Genomic DNA, 20,276 nt, shown 5'->3' with positions numbered 1-20,276 from the left:
GGGGATTTTGGTCAGTGTAGACTAGACCTCGAACTCCCCCTTTCAGATAATTAATAAGAGTAAATTTCATATCATCAAGCTACCCTACCTAAAGATGGCACACATTAAAAGCTCCTAGCACTGGATGGGGATTTGAGCTCCTGGAAAAAATAGCTAAGTGCCACATGGGCTTCCTTTGCTGCTTTGTGTGGGTCAGTGTGGTCGCTTTTGCTTTCTTTTCACTCATCTTTCCCTCACTCGCACATTTGATATGAAAGTTCACTTCCACACATCCATGGATGCTTCTTCAACTCTACCTTATACCAGATTCTATCAGATGTGGTGGAACTACTTCTGCTGAAAGCTGTGCATAATGATAGCCCTCGAACAAAATATTAAGGCATATTTAATAAGGAATTCCTGACTTAATCTTAGCTACTTTTTTCCGTAAAAGGGTTACAGGTAAATCAAGGAGATTAGGTTCCCCCTGAAAGGAGCTTGTCTAGGCCTCTTACCAAGTCAAAACATTTATTCATCTTCCCTGATATGGCGTACTTGGATCAGCAGCTGCTTTTTAGGGTCCCACTACTTCAAATCATGTGCAATCTGATCATTATCACTTTCCCTCCCCAAAGCCTAGAGATACCAAAAATGGAACCTTCTGTACAAAAAGCGGGTGTTCTTTCATTGAGCTGTGCTCTTCCCAAGTATAATGCAAACAAGCAGTAAGGTAAGTAAGGCCCTCTGGGGGCAGAGTCAGGGCATCACTGTTTTTGCGGCTCCTTTTTACGCCCTCGAAAGGCCGGATCGGAGCCATGGCATGAGGTTGCCACAGTCCCAATCCAGCTAGGAAAGGGGCAGTGTCCTGCCACCCCTTAGTGGCTGTATGTATAGCCCCTAGGTTTTTTAAAAATAATAATAATAAAAATAAGCCTTTACCTGGAGAATCTTGCAGCGTGGGGAATCACAGCCCATATCTTCACAAGGGTGGAACATGCCCAAAGTGACACAGTTTAGGAGAATGACCAGCATGCTGACTCTTTCAAACCAGGTGCACAAGAAGTCAGTCAAGGAAAACAACTATTACAGAGTTCAGTTTAAGGATAGAAGTAAAGAGTTATCCATTAGCACCAGAAACAACCACAGTACCAAGTATTAGGGCATTAAATGGACATCAAAGCCTTGTTTTTCCCAAGCCTTTTCATGTAGAAGTTGATTATTCACATATATCTAGTATCTGTTGCCCTCTGACGTCAAATAGACATTATGCCACATTTGCAACCCTAAAGGAGAGGAAGACTGGAGCATACAATAATATCTTCCAAATGTTTCTGTGGCTGAGGTATCATCATTGATATCATTATAGGTAGGAACTTACAGGTACTACTTCTAATTGCTTTTTCTTGGCTCTGTCACTTTCAAGACCTTACACAATCAATATATCTCCAGATGACTTCCCAGACAATGTTGCTAAACAAAAACAAAGGCATTTACATTTCCGGGTGTTTTTTTTTCCGTGAAGAAAGACTCCGTTTTCTTTTCTTTTCTTTTTTTAATTAGACTGTGTCCATACAAGGTTTTTGCAAAGTTGGCCTGGCTTTTGACAAGTTTGTTTCTGTTTGTTGTTTCAGTCTTTGTTTTTGTTTTGTTTTCGTCTGGGCTGAAGTGAATGTAGGGCGCACTTGGTGTACTGTCTCCATCTGTAAACCAACACATCCATTGCAAATGGTTTTTCTCGTCTGTGTGAAACAATATGTTCTCAACTAAGAGATGACAAATTTTAAAATAGAATTTCCTTAATGTCAGGAAAAACCAGGTTCTATTTTCTATAAAAAAAGAAAAAGAAAAGAGAGAGAGAAGAACCTCTTTCTAAAATTCATGCCTTTGTAGAACAGTTCTTTCAGAGAAATGTCTACTATACCTTAACAACCTACTCAAAATTTCTATTATAAGTGGAGTGGGAAGAAACCTAGATTGTTTTTGCTATTAAAGGCAAATGCAGCAGTGTTGAAAGCAATGTTGTACAATGTGAATATATTTGGCAAACCAAGCAAATTTAGTCATGTTTTCTTTACTTCTAAACTAGTAGTTGACATTCTCTCAGAATGCGAATGGCTTTTTCTAGGGAAAGAAATTCTGAATGAAATTCTTGACATACTGAGTAGACATGTGGATGACAAAGCCGCACAGTTTAGTTGACTGACTTGCTGGACTTGGACTGGGTTCATTTCCTCCACAGTTTGGTTTGAAGCCTACTGGAGACCTTGGGCCTGTCACTACCTCTCAGTCTTACATACCTACCTCATACTGTTATTGTACAGAGAAAAAGGGAGAGGACATATTCTTTGCCTTGAAGGCCTTGGAGAAAATGTGAGGTGCAAATGTAACAACCAACAGTAACAAGTGTGTATAAGCAGCAGCACTGAAATGAGGGTCAAAGAAAAGGAAGGATCACTGGCACAGCCTCATAGGTCTCAGTTACAAAATACTGAGCAGATGAACAATCTGCACATACACTGCAGAATTCACATAGTTTGACACCGCTTCAACTGCCATAGCTTAATGCTATGGAATTCTGGGATTTGGAGTTTTGTCAGATATTTAGCCCTCTGTGTCAGCGAGCTCTGGTGCCACAACAAACTCAAATCCCAGAATTCCATAGGGTGGAGCCAGGACAGTTAAAGCAATATCAAACTGCATTAATTTTACAGTGTGGCAACAGAATTGGTCTTGTCATTTTAAGAGGAATTGCTATTTAATATTATTTATTAAATTCATACTTCAACATATCTCCCCCCCCCCCAATTATTCATGGCAGCTAACAAGAATAAAATTAAAAGGTTGAAAAATAACATGATTCAAATGCAGCATACATTTCAACAAACTAGAAACACAATTAAAAACATAACCCCGAACAAAAAAGTACTGGCACCCAAGCATATAAATCTCCTCCAACAAAAGTCTAATTTACAGCCAAAAGCCTGCCTGAATTCAGAGACCTTTGCCTGCCCATGGAAGGACAACCAAATAGGAGCCAACCAGCTTCCTTTGGCACGTTGTGATTCCAGCCTGAGAATGGGCACCTTTCCTTGTGATGTTTTCTACACAAAACATGTTCACAGGCCTTAAAACCCAGGCATGGGAGAATACGGTCCCAAGTAATATAGGGTTTTATTGGTCATAACCAGCCCTTTGATTTGTGCCTGGAAACAGACTGATAGCCAGTAAAGGTGTCCTTAAAAAGCAGCCCTATGCTCCCTCGTAACTGGCATTGGTCAATAATCTGGCTGTAACATTCTTCAGGAGGCAAAGTTTCCAAACACTTATCAAAGGCAACCCCCCCCAAATACCCTCCAACATTTCTCAGATGAAAACCAAAACACATGTGGCCAAGCAAAATCAGAATATGGTCACGACGACAGAGGTTATTAATGAGGAGTACACACAAACTAGGAAAGGCTGCAGCAGTTTGTTTTTTAATTGATCTGAAAGGAAGAGCGAGATTCCACCCTTTTGTATCCTCTCGCTCCTACTAAGTTAATTGAGTGTAAACTGCATCAGTACTCAGATGGCAGCAAACTAAGGACAAAAGGGGAAAGTAGGAGAAAGAGAGAGAAACGGGAACATTTTAAAAACAGCTGAAAAGTGAGATGGCAGATGATTAATTGGGACTGTTCCTGCTAACAGGAACAAATGGAGGGTATGCCCTCACAGAGAATGTTAAAACAGTCCAATTCCATTGTAAATAATGTATGTCTCGTTTTAATGAGATGGGATATCATATTCAAAGTTTTATGGATAGAAGCTGAAAGAGTCTATGCAAGGAACCCACTCTAGAATAGCCAGAATCCTCATGGTGCAGAACACTAGTGGTTGCAGTTTTTTTGAAGATCACACAGTAAAATTCAATTTCAATTGCAAATTGCAATGGAAGATTGGAAAGAGAAACAGCAAAACTGGGATATATTCATCTATTCCAATACATTATCAGAGGTATGAACAGGAATACAGTGGTACCTCGGGATACGAAATACCCAGGTTACGAAATTTCCGGGATACGAAAAAATCCCATAGGAAATAATTGTTCCGGGTTACGAATGTTTTTTCGGGTTGCGAAAAATTTTTTGGTGCTTTTCGGCGCTATTTCACACGGAATCGCGGCTTTTCCCCATTAGCGCCTATGGCATTTCGGCTTACGAAGGCTTTTCGGGTTACGAAAGCGGCCGCGGAACGAATTAATTTCGTAACCCGAGGAAGCACTGTAATGATTTCTTGGGACACTCATATTTTAATATGCCAATTCTCATCACAGTTACATATGTAGCAAAAGAATCCTCCTCAGATAAGTAATTTACTTCAGTGCAGCTAACTTTAGTTAAGCAGAATGTATTGCTTTCACACCTCTAGACTAACAGGCCAGCTGTTTGACAGACCCATATCACCTTATACAGCCTTTAAACAGTTATGGCCAATGTCACAAATTGTACCCTTTGCTTCTCCATTGCCTTCTGATCCCAGTCCCACGACTATGTAATTGTTCTTAAATACTTGTAGCTTCAAGACTATTTCATCAGTGCATTGGAAAAAGCAGACTGAAATCCATGAAAGCTCACTCTAAAACAAGATGATTTAATAAAAGGTGCCATGGGATTCCTCATCCTATATCTCCTTTTTATACTGAAACAGATTAACATGTCTACCTCTTTGAAAATGGCATTTCAATAAATGGCACAATGTGAGTGTCATCTATTCTTGACTACCGAACTTATAAATGCTGTTAATAAAATATGCATGTTAAAGGCATCAGCTTCACAAAACCATGGCTGGTAATCTGTATTGCAGTTACAGATCCATAACCTAGAGTTATGGATCCTTAACTGCTCTGTATTCAGCAAGACTACGGCCCTATACAGACTGCCAAAATAAAGCTGCTTCAGGTCACTTTGGCGGGATGCTGTTTAAATGATGCATGACCTGAAGCAGCTTTATTTTGGCAATCTGTATAGGGCCTAGATAACCTTAATGCAAGACTACTTAACCCCTCCCATCCTATCTTAAAAGCTGACGGCTGCATTGAGCTAAGGAGGTATGTTCATTTGCCAGTCAGAGCACAAGGAGGATGATATTTCCAGTCCTGCTCCCACCACTGAGTAAGGCTGTGACAGACAGAAGCAGGACTCCTGTTGCAATTCCTTGTCACAGCCTCCCTCGGGGCTGGAAGGAGACTGGAAATATCATCCTCTTTGTGTCCTGTTGGGCAACTGGACAGACCTCCTTCACTCAATGTAGCTTCTGGCTGTTAAGGTAGGCTGTGAGGAATCAAGCCAGGAGACACTAGTTAGTTATACATAGTTACATATACATAACTAAGTAGCTGATGTAAAAAACCGACACAAATGTTGGGAAGTATGGCCAACCTACATGCCTAGGTCACATTTATATTGTATGTACTCCTCCCTCCCTTTTCTATTTTTCATTTTCTTCTGTTTCTCTCTCCCTCTTTCCCCCTTCTTTGTAATTATATTTTAAAAATTAAAAGAATGCTATTACTTAGACACACAAAATGGAAGAGAACCATTTTTAAGTTAAATGTATACTCTGGTTGTAACAGCAGACACAGAAAATCAAAAAATCAATTTAAATTTTGCCATTGAAAAGGCTTCAAGGAACCCTTTAGAGAAGCAACAGTACAACAAAACACTTCTGTGACAGAACAAGTGTGCAATCTGGAGTGCCATGGTGAAAACTATACCCTTGTTTATGTCACGTGTAGTAAGATACCTCACTAGGATTCTGTGATTGGTTGCAGCATCTCAGCATGTGAAGACAACAGGTACCCAAACAGAGTTGTGCATGAACACCTCTTTTGTTTCTTATGGGGAAGTACTTTGTCATTGCTGAAGTAGTCTTTAGACTCTAACACACTTTTGTCTACAGTACTTTTCTAAATCTGGCAAATGGCAATAAAATGTTTTTGTAATTGTAATGTGCCTTGAATCTAGGTACTTTAAAAGGTAGTTGCTCTGAATTGTTTCCTACTAAGAGTGTGGTTTAAAATAAAAACAAAAGGGTTCTATAAAACCAGACAAAGTAGACTATATTTCTCAATAATATGTTATCTTACAATTATGCAAAGACACACACACTTTACAAAACCCCACTATTAAACAAGAGACTCATATTTTATCTATCGTGTCAAATTCCGTCCATAGTGTGCTATCTTACTGAGCAATGCACATTAGTTTTCTCATAACCAGTCAAAATCACGAATGACTAGAACCTCTGGTATGCTACCTCTAACCTCATTTCTCTATGTCTCCTCACTGGTCATTTCCAATGATGTCAGGTATTCTGAGTACAGGAAAGCACTGGTAAAATTTAGAGTCTCATTTGAGAAGGATTGCCATGCCCTCTAGAACACTGACTTTCCAGTACTTAGAACTGCATGGGAGAACTTTTCGCCCTCTCAAAGCTGCTCTCTACCCATGAAAGCCACAGAAACATGCAGGGAGGGAGGGAGGGAGGTTGTGCTAGCACATTCATTCTTCTCATGTGTTTACATTTTACTAATGCCTAGCTAGGGCTTATGTTGTAACTAAATGAGATACATCTACTGAGTAATCTGCAGGGGGGAACAAAACTATTCCAGTTTCAATGTCTTCTCTGCAATTTTACAGTGTCATCAAATATATGCATAAACTCTTCTGCCTCCTTAAGATGTAATGTTATCTCTACATTGCTGTAGTGCAGCACAAATCCTAGCAAGTTGGCACATTAGAGGCATTTGTTCTGTCACATTTAGATAGATTCCTGCCTTTCACTCTAGCATTTAAAAATAAAACAAAACCAACTACTGTTTTTTAAATTTTATTTTATTCTCTAAACTATTTGAGGCACTACGGTGAAACCTGTAAAATCTCCTGCCATTTTGCTAGCAAAATAATTGCTTTCTGTTTTCCTTGTGTTGACTAATTTCCCCATCACCTGTAATGAGTGCATGCATCTCTCCCTTTTTGCTTTACCTCCCGCTACCTGCCACCTCTGCTTTTTTCAGTGTCTGCTGTAGAAATGTTATTTTGTTTTTGTTTTTTGGCATCTGTATAAAACTGGACTGCACCTACTGATTCTTATTCCTAAAATAAGGAATGAAGCTTAGTGGGGGAGAGGTAATAAATATACCTCCGGGTGGGTAGGAAGAGAGGCACAACATTTTTCAAAGTACTGTATAAGATATTGCATACTGAGGTGTATAAAAATACGATCTATTTGTAATGAAAGCACTACCTTGGAGGAATAGAAATTAAATGTGCTTTCAAGTGTGTAGAGAGAGAGAGAGAGAGAGAGAGCGAACTGTGTTCAGAGGACTGAGATAGGTTAGTCCTAAGCCCTTTGGATCAAGTGCTGGATATTTCACATGTTCCTTCCCTGTTCTTTCCTGACACATTCATTCTGCTGTTGTTCTGGGATCTCCTAACAGTTCATGTTGTAGTACTTTATTTTATTAAAGGCTTTGCAGCTCATCACTGGCAAAGTTCTGGAAGTCACTGGCTCCCACAAATGGATGCTATCCAAACACTGTCAAATGAAGGGAACTACAGCTTCCCAGATGGTTCTACCTCTTTCTCTTCTCTGTCTGCTTTGCCTGCCCACGTATTGCTATATTTGGGATGAATATTCCAAGATGTAACCTAAGCTGGCAGCTGGAATTCCTATTCTCATTCTGTGTAAATATTTCCTTGGAATTAAAAAAAAAGATTTTAAGTTAATGAACACCAACATCATCGCAGAATTTAACAGCACTCTACCTATGCCAAGTCCACCCACTGAAAAGCCCAATCCTCAAGCCCTTGAATTCTCTCAGGCTGCAATCTTAGGAACACTTATTCTGAAATGAAGTCCTATTAAACTCAGTGAGATTTACATCTGGGTAAATTGCACTATTAGAGACTTCTCTTAATCTTTCCACTTTTAGAACAAATAATCTATTTCATAGGGTAACCAACAGCATTGATGAGTCCTCAAATGATACAGCTGTAGGGCTCCGCTGAAACTTCTTTTAAGTCTGACTATGCCTAATGGAAATTAGAGTCCAACAGCTGCTGAAGAGCCACAGATGCCCAAGCTCTACCTTAGAAGAGAGCTGGAGCCCATTCGCACCACACAGTTACAGTGCTATGATTCTACTTTAGCTACCACGGATCTGTCAAGTGGAATCCTAGGATTTAGAATCTAGGAAGGAGGTACAGTCGGCCCTTTTTATACGTGAATTTTTAATACACGGATTCAAAAAATGTTTCAAAAAAGTATAAATTTCAAATGTTAAACTTTGATTTTCCATTTTGTATAAGGGACACAATTTTGCTATGACATTATATTTAATGGGACTTGAGCATACACGGATTTTGTTATACACTGGGGATCTTGGAACCAAACCTCAGCATATAACAAGGGTCCACTGTATTTGAATTCTAAGCCAGAGAACTCCTCTGGCGCCTCACCACAATGCAGACTCCAGGATATGAGATGTTCCTATTTCAGTTAAAGGGGAATATACATCTACAACTTTGTAGTGTGAAAGGGCCCCAGGAAACACCTGCCTCACTGTGACTGGAATTGTACCAGCACTACATTATCATGAAGCCAATCACAATGAACTTAACTTCCACTGTGAAATGTTGTAAAGGAAAAATAATAATAATAAAAAAAGTAAGCCATCTTTGGAATGCAATGGCTCAGATCTCAATCAAATGATGCCTTGAACCAATCAGGGATCAGTACTAGTTGCTTAAGATGAAATACTTAATAAGATTCTTCTAAGCAACTGCAGTACAGACTACATCCAGTTAATTATCCCAACTTCCAGCAAATGGAGGGATCCTTTAAGGATGTTTTTTCTGATCTTTCTAGCAGCCCCTGCTTAATATACCCTGTGTAAATTATCTTCCTCAAGAACATCATTATATCCATAAGGCATTGATAAGAAACATCAATAAACTTTTTAAGGCCAAGCTGTGTGTTATTATATGCAAAGGCCTACGACACAAACCCAGCAGCTATTTCTTCTATTCACAGCATCCTGCATTCCGTTACCTTACACAGCCCATAAGTAGGATGTGAAGGTACTAGACCCCTCCCAGTGTATGTTCCCATGTATGTACTGTAAGATTCTGTGGGGCCAAAGAGTGCTTGTGTCAGACATCAAGACGGGACTTTCATGTAGTCTTACATCAGAGGGGAGAAACTTTTGTGGGATCTTGAAGGAATAGCCCCTTCCCATTTATTTATGTATTTATTTATAATGGCCTAAAATGGTAAATCACACCTTTACAAGCTTCTAGAGAGTGTAATACAGTCGTCCCTCCAAATTTGCAGAGGATCCATTCTGGCCGGGTGACCCAGAAAATTCAAAATTTCGTGAATATTCAAGTCCCATTGTCCCCCATGGTGCACTTCCATTGGGGACTATGGGAACTTGAGTATTCTCTCGGGCAGTGCGGTTTTGCTCCTGCCGAGACAAGCCCACTCCGGCCAAAAGAAAGCTGCGCCAGCCGGAAGAAGGTTGCTCCGGTGTAAGGAAGGCCTTGCCTTGGCCAGCGTGGCCTTCTTCTGGCCAGCATGCCCTTCAGCCAGCTGGTGCGGCCTTGCCTCGGCAGGAGCAAGGTTGCTCCGGCCAGCTGAAGGCCTGCTCAGGCTGGCTGAAGGCCTTGCTTCTGCCGAGTGAAGGTCGCACCTACTGGCTAAAAGCTGCGCTGGTCAGAAGAAGCCCACACTGGCTGAGGCAAGACCCTGGCTGGCACGGCTTTGCCCTGGCCAGTGCGGCCTTCCTTCAGCCGGTGTGGCCATTCTTCCAGCCGGCCTGGCAAGGCCACGCTGGCACGAAGAGGCCCACGCCAGCTGAGGCCTTGCCTCAATAAGGTAAGGAGGGAGGGAGGGGAGGAAGGAGGGGAGGGAGGAGTTGTCCCACGGACTTGCAATTTGCAACTAATCAAAACTGCAAGTTGCAAGACCGCGGATATGGAGAGATGAATGTACTGTATACTGCTTTTTATGCATCAAGCATTAAACTGCTTTTTATGCTGGGAACCAAGTCACCATGGTTACCAGCCACCCTGGATGCTGCGTAGCAGCCCTATGGCAGCATTACACTTATGATGATTTATAAACCACTTACACCTACAGATTTCAAAGCAGTGTACAATAATAGTAAAGCACAATATATAAAGCCAGGGAGGGCAACTGAAGGGGGCAGGGAATAATCCCACTCGAGCCCTCCTCACCATGGGTGCACTTGGCTTACAGTGCTCTGAAATACCTCCAGTTTGGGCCATATAGTGGCCAAAATGGCATACAAAAGAGGCATGGCATCAATTCCAGATGTCACTTTGACCCACATATGGATAAAAATTGAGATATTTTCAGGATTTCCAAACATACCTCATTTTTTCTCTTCTCCAAAGAGGCTAGAGTTGGATCCCTTGGGTATCACACATCTACAAAATCTACACATTTTGTGGATGATGAGGCTGCCAATAACTACCACTATGTCATGACAGCGGTATATTAACCCCCAATGTTGTAGGCAGCATGCATCAAGACAGTACAAATGGGGGGATACAAATGAAACATGTCCTCCTTATAGACTTCAGGTTGGTTGCAGTGTGCACAGGATAAACTAGATAGGCTTCTTGTCTGGTGCACTAGGACTGTTCTAATGCTCTCAGATGTCCTTTAAAAAAGTAGTCAGAAGACAGTTAGGTTAGATTCATATGAACAATTATGGCGCTGTGCAGACCAGCCATTAAGGCTGGTCTGAGGGCGGAGTTGGGGTGTGGCGTCCACATGACGCATGCCAATTCTGCCTCATGGCGGTGTGATGCTGCACACTGCGCTCGCGGCATCATGGTGCTCCTCTGGTGCTGCATCCACATGACACAGCACCAAAGGAGCACCATAAAGCTACAGCATTGGCAGCTACAGCAGAGTCACAGGGCTCCTCAAAGGTGAGACCTCACAGCTCTGTTGCAAGAGACTGAAGCTGATTCTCTCCAAGCAAATCAATACTATTAATTTCATCTACTCTTCCAATAATGCTGTCTCTATCCTCAGCAGTTGCTACTAGTCCTGTGTTACTCAAACTGGTTGTCCACAGACCAGTGCCAGCCAGCACGTTACTGACTGCTAATGCATGCCAAGCTTTCACTAAAGAAAGAGACATCTGTACTTGGCGGGTACAAATATGGTACCAGTCCCTTGTCCACAGGGGGAAAAATCAGACTGCATTACATTATAAATGGCCAGAACAAGTAAACTGGGCTAATAAAAGATAGATCAGAATCTACTAGTTGATCTGAGTTATTTGCAGCAGATAAACAAAGATTACCCACTGTTAATATTTTGAAATAGCAAATAAAATTGCAATTAAAAAATATTATAAGGCTGGTTTATTCTAATTGCTCATCAGTCTCAGTACCTCTTGCCTGTAAAATTGGAGGTGATCTTTGTGTATCAGAACTTTGTGCAGTTCTATTGGCCAGTCTTAAGCTTTATATTAGAGTTTATGATCTTTAATATCTGAAGATCCAAACTTCTACCTACACGGCCCGGTCATTTCTCATTCCTTCTCCAGACTTTTTATTCATGGTGTGCACCTAACTAGCTCCATCCCCCAAATCATGCTTCTGCCTCTGGATGCAGCCTACAGTCCCATCCACAATTTCAAGACTCAGGACCCAATCACATAAGGTTAAAAGAGCGGCTTACCTTTCCTGAATTCAGTGGTAATTTGGGAGGCAGCCTGTTCCTATCACACATAAATCGCCGCCCAGGTCCATGCTGGAGTCAGCCCGGGTCCTGCAAACTGCTTCTGTGGCCCCTTTTTCGAAAACAGAAGCTTCCAACTTCTAAAAATGGTTGCCACAATGGCTTAGATGACCCAGGCTGCATCCGGGATGGACCTGGGCAGCGATTCAGCAATGATTTATGTGTGATAGGAACTGGCTGCCTCCTGAATTAGCACTGAAAGGTAAGCTGCCCATGTGATAGGGTCCTCAGCCTACTGGTGGAATTAAAAAATAAAATAGTTGTCTCCAAGTTTTGAAATATGTCCAGCCCTGTCTGTAAATAATTATATCAGGGGATTTTTGGCTGAACTGTGGAGATTCTGTTCTGCTATATCCCATGTTTGCCGCAATTTCTTACATATGATGTAGTAAGAAGATGCCATTTATCACCTCCTCATCAAGATATTTCTGTAATTTTGTATAGCAAACATGCCTACAGGAAAAGAAGGGGAGAAAGAAACAAGAATGAATTGCATTGGCTGGAAGTTTTCCCCACCCCCACTTTATTTGGCAGACCCTCTGATCAGCCATTTAAACTCCCCAGAACCAAAGATTTCAGTTGCATACTGTATATGACTTTATCCTGATTAAGAATTTCCATGGCTGCGGGATAAGAGTAACTCAGACTGGAATAATACACAGATGATGGAAGCTTTCTCTCCAGTGCCTCTTCTTATTCACTCCATCTCTTTTTTAAATGCCAAATGAAACTTCAAGCTCTTTCTACCACTAATGGTATTTCGGAGATACCCAACGTGCTGATGGCTACCGCTTTGTACTTCATATTGTTTCAGCCAAGCAGCTGACAAAGGAAAACACTTCAATTAGCCGGGGCACAAGCAATTGTCTTGAAATTTTTGGCTGGTGCCACAACTTCAGCAGTAAATTTAGAAAAGGTATGCAAAGCAAACAGAAGGGCCAGCTCCGGTGAGATTGCATTGGTCTCTGGTCAACCAACTCAGCACATTTTACCAAATGAATACACTACAAATGTTTAGATTCACATCTGAAGGATCCAGGCCAATATGAGTGGACAATACTTCTCCTGAAATAACAACAACAACAACGACAACGACAACATGATTTGTTTATATTTCCCGCCTCTCCCTGTGGATCGAGGTGGGATTACAGCATAAAAAATTATAAAAACACAATAAAAAGTTACATTAACCCCTAAACCCTCCTACCATTAAAATTAATAAAAAACATACTGTGCCTTTCCTTGGCCCCTTGATTAGTTTACTGTGTGCCTCAGCAGCAAGTAGATTGTCTAAAAGGCCATGTTCAGGGCAGGCCCTACTGTTAGGCACAGTGAGGCAGCCACCTCAAGACATGGCTGCTGGGAGGCAGGGATTGTCTCCAGGCAAGATTTGGGAAGACAGAACTATGTCCATTCTCAGTACTGCTAAGTCTTGAGAACAGGGGATATTTTGTACTCTGTCCCAGATAGCAAAATGATTTTGCCCTCACTCACTACTATTACTCTGAGAGAAGCAATGAACAAGTGCACAGTGCTTACAACATGAAGTTGTACAGTTGAAAACATGTAAGTTTCCTAGCCCACCACTGCATCCTGAAGCAGGATGTCTTATGCCATGACAGAGGCACCAGTATTCACTGACTGCTCAGCCAAACAAGATGTTTTATATGCTACAAGGGAAAACACACAGCAAAAAAATCAGAGAGGAGGAGCTAAGGAAGTAACTAGCTCATCTGTCTGGAGCAGGGATGTACAATTGTTCTGCAACTCAGGCTGTTGCGGAAATGCATCTCCCACTGTTGGCCACTTTGGCTAGCTGGAGACCAACAACATTTGGTCTGAAGCAAATATTCTTTTCCAGTCCAGCATATGATGAGCAACAGAAACAAAGCATGAAAGAGAAATATATTTCTCATGCTTCTTCAAAGGCAAAATAGTCATAGCTCTCTAATGTGAATCCAGCTCATTTGATATTATACATTATCCTGTGGTCTTCACTGATGCTTCAGAGAATGTGGGAAAATCTTAGAGCATGGTGTTGGGCTGGGTAGATTGGAACTTTCCCAAATAGCCAGTAGGACTCTACTGAGATACCAAATTAACATGCATCATAGGGTGCCTTTCACATAATTAACTAGTTCAGATTTAAAACTGATGAAAGTTTTCATGAACTCTTGATTCTTTTCTTCAAGACCAATGGATCTGCCTGGTGAAACAATGGAAAACATTATACAAACCTGAGAAAGCAACAAGATTAATTTTCTTCCCATTGTTTCCTCCTGGCTGGGGATGTTTCTCAGTGTCAGCAGTCCACTGTAAGCAACTCAGAAAAACACTGTGATTGGTGATTGACCCCTTAAATAGCCTGCCACTGTTCAGCATCTTGTACTCCTACAAAGAGCACTGCTCGCAGCCTCTCTCCATATTACATTTTAAAATATATGTACATCTAAGATGTTTGGTGTACAGTACATTTAAAAACAGTATGTGAATGTAAGCAATGTTTTAATACCAGGGTGCCTTGAGGAATCACCTCATCTCACCTAAATTATTCTGCCTGTTTATTAAAATGTGCCCCAGAGGTCCTTCCTTAGACCCCTTCCACAATTTCATAGGGCCTTCTCTGCAGTGTTATTTTGGTTCTGGAACTTCTCCAGACAAGCTTTGTTGCTGTTGTTGTTCTGTGCCTTCAAGCCATTTCTAACTAATGTTGATTCTAAGGCAGACCTGTTATGGGGTTTTCTTAGCATGATTTGTTCAGAGGAGGTATACTAATGCCTTCCCCCAAGGCTGAGAGCATGTTACTTGCCCAAGGTCACCCAGCGGGTGTCATGACCAAGCAGGGAATCGAACTCTGGTCTCCAGATTTGTAGTTCAACATTCAAACTACTACATTACACTGGGTCTCCCAGACAAGGTTACATGGCCTGAAAACTATTGCCCTTTCAGGGCCAAGTGAACACATTCTTTTTTTCCTAGCCTTTTTAGAACTGTGTATTTACACTCTGTCTTTATATGGTTTTGTTCAGTAAGAATTTGTTGATTAGCTTTACTTTTTAATTTCATTTATGCCTTGATATTGTGGAATGCTCTCTCAAGAAATGCCTGCCTGACATCCTAGTTAGTTTTTTAAAAGTACTATACATAAAACATCTTAGGTGTCTCTCTGGCTTTGCTTTGCGAACAAAGATTCAGGAAGGACTCATCCCGCGCTTTGTACAAGCACGTTGGTGACTAAAAAGGCCAATCTGGGACAAACAGGTCTGGTTGCAGAAAGCACAGCGGAAGGTCTCCTTGGGTTTCCGGGTTGTGGTTCTTTCTGCGTTGTCATTTCTCTTCGAGACTTGTTTGCCGTGAGCTTTCGAAAAAGGCTGCAGCATCGTGGACAGTGCGGCTCCATGCCTCCTGATGTGAAGCCAGGGCGGACCATTGTTGGTGATCAATTTGGCCAAGGCTGAGATGTTGTTTCAGGGAGTCCTTGTATCCCTTCTTTGGGGTGCCCCTCTTACACTGACCCGTGGCGAGTTCACCATAGAGTATTATTTTTGGGAGGCGATGATCCTCCATCCTAGAAACGTGTCCTGCCCAGCGCAGCAGCGTCCTCAATAGCATGGCCTCAATGCTGGTGATCCCTGCTTGCTCAAGGACAGCAACATTTGTCACATAGTCAGTCCAGTGTATATTTAGAATTGTGCGTAAGCAGTGCTGATGAAAGCGTTCAAGGAGTCGTAGGTGTTGGCGATAGGTGACCCATGTTTCATCTTGGTCATCTTATGGTGTACATATACATATATTTAAAAATGTAGTATGAAGATACCAGGCTAAGACCTTCCTAGCTAGGCAGGCATAAAGTCCTCAATTTTGATTTTTATCTTTATGGTTTACTTTATCTTTATATTTGTTTTTACAGTTTACATTCTGTTAGTGACTCATTCTAATATTTTTTAACATATTGACACAGTTTTCACTGGTTTATTTGTCTTTATTATAAAAATTTCTAAGGGATTCCCCCCTCCCCAATATCTGTACATGTCACTGAGGAAATTTCCAACTGAGCGATGTAAAAACATCTTAAATAAATACATTATTAGTAGTTACTTTGGTATTCCTTTTGCATTTAAAAATATTGCTATGTTTGTATTCACAAAAATATATACATGTAGTTCTCTGCAGGATTAGAGGCGACAAGAAACACCAGCATGATAACAAAATAAACATAAGTTCCCAAACCACTCCCAAATGCAGGAAAACAGCACAGCTAAAATCAATATAAGCGTGGATCACAAACTGACCAGTTTTCAAAGACTGACTGAACTGAATGGTTTTTATAGACTGTCAAAATGCCAGAAGGGTAGAGTCTATGGATCTCAGCTGTACATCACCAGTGTGATTGTCAGATACTAAAGAACAAAACAGTGAATGTTTGAAAACAAAACAATACAGTGGGCCCTTCCTTTATGCTGGGGATCCATTCTGGATCCCCCCCATGTAAGGGGAAATTCCACCTATGCTCATGCCCCATTGAAAACAACAGGGGTGCGTGCCTGTGGAAGCGCGCATGGCATATGTTTGTCATGCAGCTTCAGTGTAAGCTTGAAGCTGCGTATAGTGTGCCCATGTTTGGCATGGATGCACTGTACTTAGGTATCATCCAGCTTTGCTTGTGAAGGCACTACAGTTAGTTGTCTCCAGCACTGCATCCCAAATGAGTTGATTTTTTTCTTATCCGCTTTCTTCACAGTCCAGCTCTCACATTCATACATGGTGGTGGGAAATACAATGGCTTGGATGATTCTAACTATAGTGTTCAGTTGTGTATGTTTTCTCTGTAAGATCTTGTCTAGTTCTTTCATAGCTGTCCTTCCCATTCTCACTACTTTTTCACATGGGGAAACTTGTGGAAATGACAGTTTGGAGCATGCACAGAAAAGGTATTTCCAAGCTGGCAATGGGGGTTTATCCTCACCTGTTTGATAGCCAAATTCACATTGGGCCTTAAGTAATGTGCATTTAACCCCTTGTTCTGCTCTTGTGTGTGATAACCATTAGCAAATGGTTATCACACACCATAGGACAGAGATTTCCCCACTTTGGTGCCTCTAGCTGTTCTGAATCACAACCCTCCAGCCTGTGTAGCCTGGAATGATGGGAGGTATAGTCCCAAATATATAGAGGACACCAGATATGAGGGGTGTTGGGGGATGCTGGTGTAATGAAACAGCTCTCAGAATGGAAATATAAGTTATGAAGGATATACATAGGTTCCCAATGGCACATTTTTCTCAAAAGAGAATGGAGAATGGGAGACACTTTCAGGTGAAAGTAACACAGAGTCTTGTAGCATCTTAAAGTTTAATAAGGTTTACTTGGCATTAAGTTCTTGTGGACTGCAAAACAATGCTGAATCATTGCCATCCCTGCAGGCTTAAACAAAAGCAAAATGCTGCAGCCTCTCCTAGTTTGTGTATTCTTCCTCAGTAACTTTTGCTCTCTTGATCATGGTCTGATGTTTCTTGGCCACATGTGTCCCATTTTCCATTGGGGAAATGTTGGAGGATATGGTTTTGGATAATTTGCCCATTCATTTATACTTATCTGCAACATCAATAGTCCTTGAAAGTGTGAATAAGCCATCAAAGATAAACAACAGACAGAGGATTCATGCATGTTAGCCATAGCCACAGCTGCAGTGGCAGCCTACCCATGGAGAACAGACTCCCTACCTTACACTTTCTCCCTCCAACCATGGCAGACTTGAGTGATATGAGATATGAACAGGGGCTGAAACCTGGGTGTGCAATCTTGCTGTCTCACTCACAGTCCTGTGAATGCCAGAAAGTGGCTATACTCTCAAACAATAGTTTTCCAGGAGAGATTTTCACTGTCAGCTCTGAGTCATCCAGCATATGTATAATTATAGTTTGGAAAAATTATGTTTTTATATTATCTACCCAGCACAGCAAATTTGAGGGAGGTCTAAGGACCTGTAGTTTAAAAAGAAGTAAGTTTTCTGTATGTGCCTTGCTTGGCTATCATTAATTTCTTTAAATATGCATGTGCAGGTTGGACAGCAGTGTAAGTCAACATGATCCAAGATCTCTGAAGTACAGTGGGACCTTGTTTTCTGCTGGGGTTTGGTTCCAGGACCCCCCCCCCCCCCATGGATAACAAAATGCATGGATGCTCAAATCCCATTAAATACAATGGCATAACAAAAATGGTGTCTCTTATATCAAATCACAAAATCAAGGTTTGGTTTTTGGAATGTATACTTTTTTGGAATATTTTCAAGCTGTGAATGCTTGAATCCATGGATAAAAAAAATCAGTGGATAAGGAGGTCTGTCTGACTGTAGTTTTCTTCCCATGACAAGGCAATAAAGCAATACAATAAGAAAACACTGTAAAGACACAGTGCAAAGCCCAGCCCTACGCAGCTTGGGTCCATACAGTTATAGTGCTATGATTCCACTTCAATTGCCTTGGCAACACCCTACAGAATCTTGGGATTTGTAGTTTAGGGAGAGGCTTTTAGAATTCTCAGCCAGAGAGCTCTTCTGGTGCCTCTGACCAGGCTATCAATCCCAGGATTCCACATGACGCTACCATAGCAGTTAAAGTGAAATCATAGTGCTATAATTCTGTAGTATGAAAGGATCATTGGTGTCTTCTAGATATGTTAGGTTATAACTCCAATTATACTCAAACAGCATGGTAACTGGGACCTGCGCCTTACTCTAATACTAATTAGAGCAGACCCACAGAATCAATGGGATTTATGTAAGTGTTGACTCACCATTCAACAACTGATTCAACAGATTTGCTCTGTTTGGGACTGCCAATAAGATTCAGGGCAAAGTGTGCTACCTGAGGATAATGAGATCTGTGGTCTCAATACACACAGAGGACAACAGGTTGGGCAGGCCTATGAGTCCCTTGGAGACCTCAAAAGTTGTAGGTGGGGTCTTGTGCACTTTGCTTATTTTTGAATTCCACCACCTCATTAGAAGGACAGCTCAGGGCCAGGTGAACACATGGAAGTTAAAAACTGTGTTGCTACCAGATTCTGCTCCTTCCACAAATGTCTATTTGCTCAGGCTAAATGTATTGGCTGAGAGTGGTCTACTGTGACCACTGAAAGAGAGTACTGTATAGCCAGTGCTGGGAGTCTAGAGGGTATAAACTATGAACATATGAAATATAGCATGCTAAAATGCATAACCTTATTTGTCTCACATCTTACATGCACATTATATCTTTCTTGATTTTTATCCTTTATGTAGATCTAGCCTTCTTTCAAGACTATGGCTTTCCAAGGCTGCTTACAATATAAAATTGCAACATTCAGTATCAAGCAATAAAAGCATTTTAAGACTAAAAAATGCACAGAATGCAGAGATGGAGGGGGTAGGGATACTGCAGGACCCACTTCTTTTCAGGCAATACAGTGAACTTAAAGGCCTGGCACTCTTATCTACACTCTTTTTTTCCTGCCTTTGCTGGTATCCCAGCACTGAGAATGCCAGACTCCAGGTTGATTCCTTAGAGTCCTCAGACTCAGAGGTCATAGCATATCCCCCAACATTTCTCAGATGAAATCTGGGACACGTGTGGCCAAGCACATTTTCTGATGAAAACCAGAATGCATGTGGTTATGATCAGGGCCATTTCTCTGGGGTTGGGGGGGCTGTGGGCCTCAGTGGGTTATACCTCAGAGGGGAGTGTCTGATTTCCATTGTGGAGTATATTACCTTCCTAGAGGTAGACCAGGACTCTTGGAGACTGAAGGTCTCGGGAAGGACCCACTCTACCTGCCTGGAAGTGGCAAGAAGGCTGGCGGCTGAGACGCTCTCGATATGCAACAATGAACTCCTGGTGGTCTCTCCCATTGTCAAATGGTGCCTGGATTCCTTGCGGACTTACAAATAAAGTAGGTAGAATGGGACAACCCAGGGCAACACAGCCAATCTCTTTGGATATCACCTTTCTGTTGGCAGAAAGTAGACCAGAGCCTTTCTCTTCCACAGTGGCCCAATCTACTCCTGGATGACCACTGGCCTGACAACTCCAAGCCTGTGGGTGACACCACACTTGGGTGACACCAACCCTAGTGACACCACTAGTGAAGATGGCAAAAGTTATTAATGAGGAAGAACACACAAACTAGGAGAGGCTGTAGCAGTTTGTTTTCACCCAAGTCCTCCTGGGAAGGGTAAGATTCCATCTTCTCCCTCCCCTGCTGTTGAGCTAATTTTTGCATTTTGAATATATTTGCACCAATTAAAGTAAACTGAGAACAGTGAGAAAGGAAGAGAGAGAAACTGGGACTTTTAAAAAGCAGTTCAAAAAGAGAATCAGTTGGAGCTTATGCCATAGTCCTTGGGGATTCTCACCTAGCCATATCCTGGCTGATAAAGACACCAGCTCAGCTTTGGTTTTGAGGCCAGTGTCTGGCCCTAGCTCTCCTGAAAACTTTGA

At 41.7% G+C, this 20,276-nt stretch overlaps 1 protein-coding gene across 1 annotated transcript in view; it reads right to left on the bottom strand.

Annotated features, from left to right (window-relative positions):
* CACNA1G (calcium voltage-gated channel subunit alpha1 G) overlaps positions 1 to 20,276 on the bottom strand; it is a 539,836-nt gene that overhangs the window by 249,532 nt on the left and 270,028 nt on the right. Inside the window, 1 exon segment of the mRNA XM_042449813.1 lies at positions 919 to 1,030. Coding sequence (XP_042305747.1) covers positions 919 to 1,030 — 112 coding nt within the window.

This window comes from Sceloporus undulatus, chromosome 2 (assembly GCF_019175285.1).
Source record: "Sceloporus undulatus isolate JIND9_A2432 ecotype Alabama chromosome 2, SceUnd_v1.1, whole genome shotgun sequence".
Classification (NCBI taxonomy): Eukaryota; Metazoa; Chordata; class Lepidosauria; order Squamata; family Phrynosomatidae; genus Sceloporus; species Sceloporus undulatus.
The sequence above is the reverse complement of the archived record's forward strand: the minus strand, read 5'-3'. Positions and strand labels throughout refer to the sequence as shown.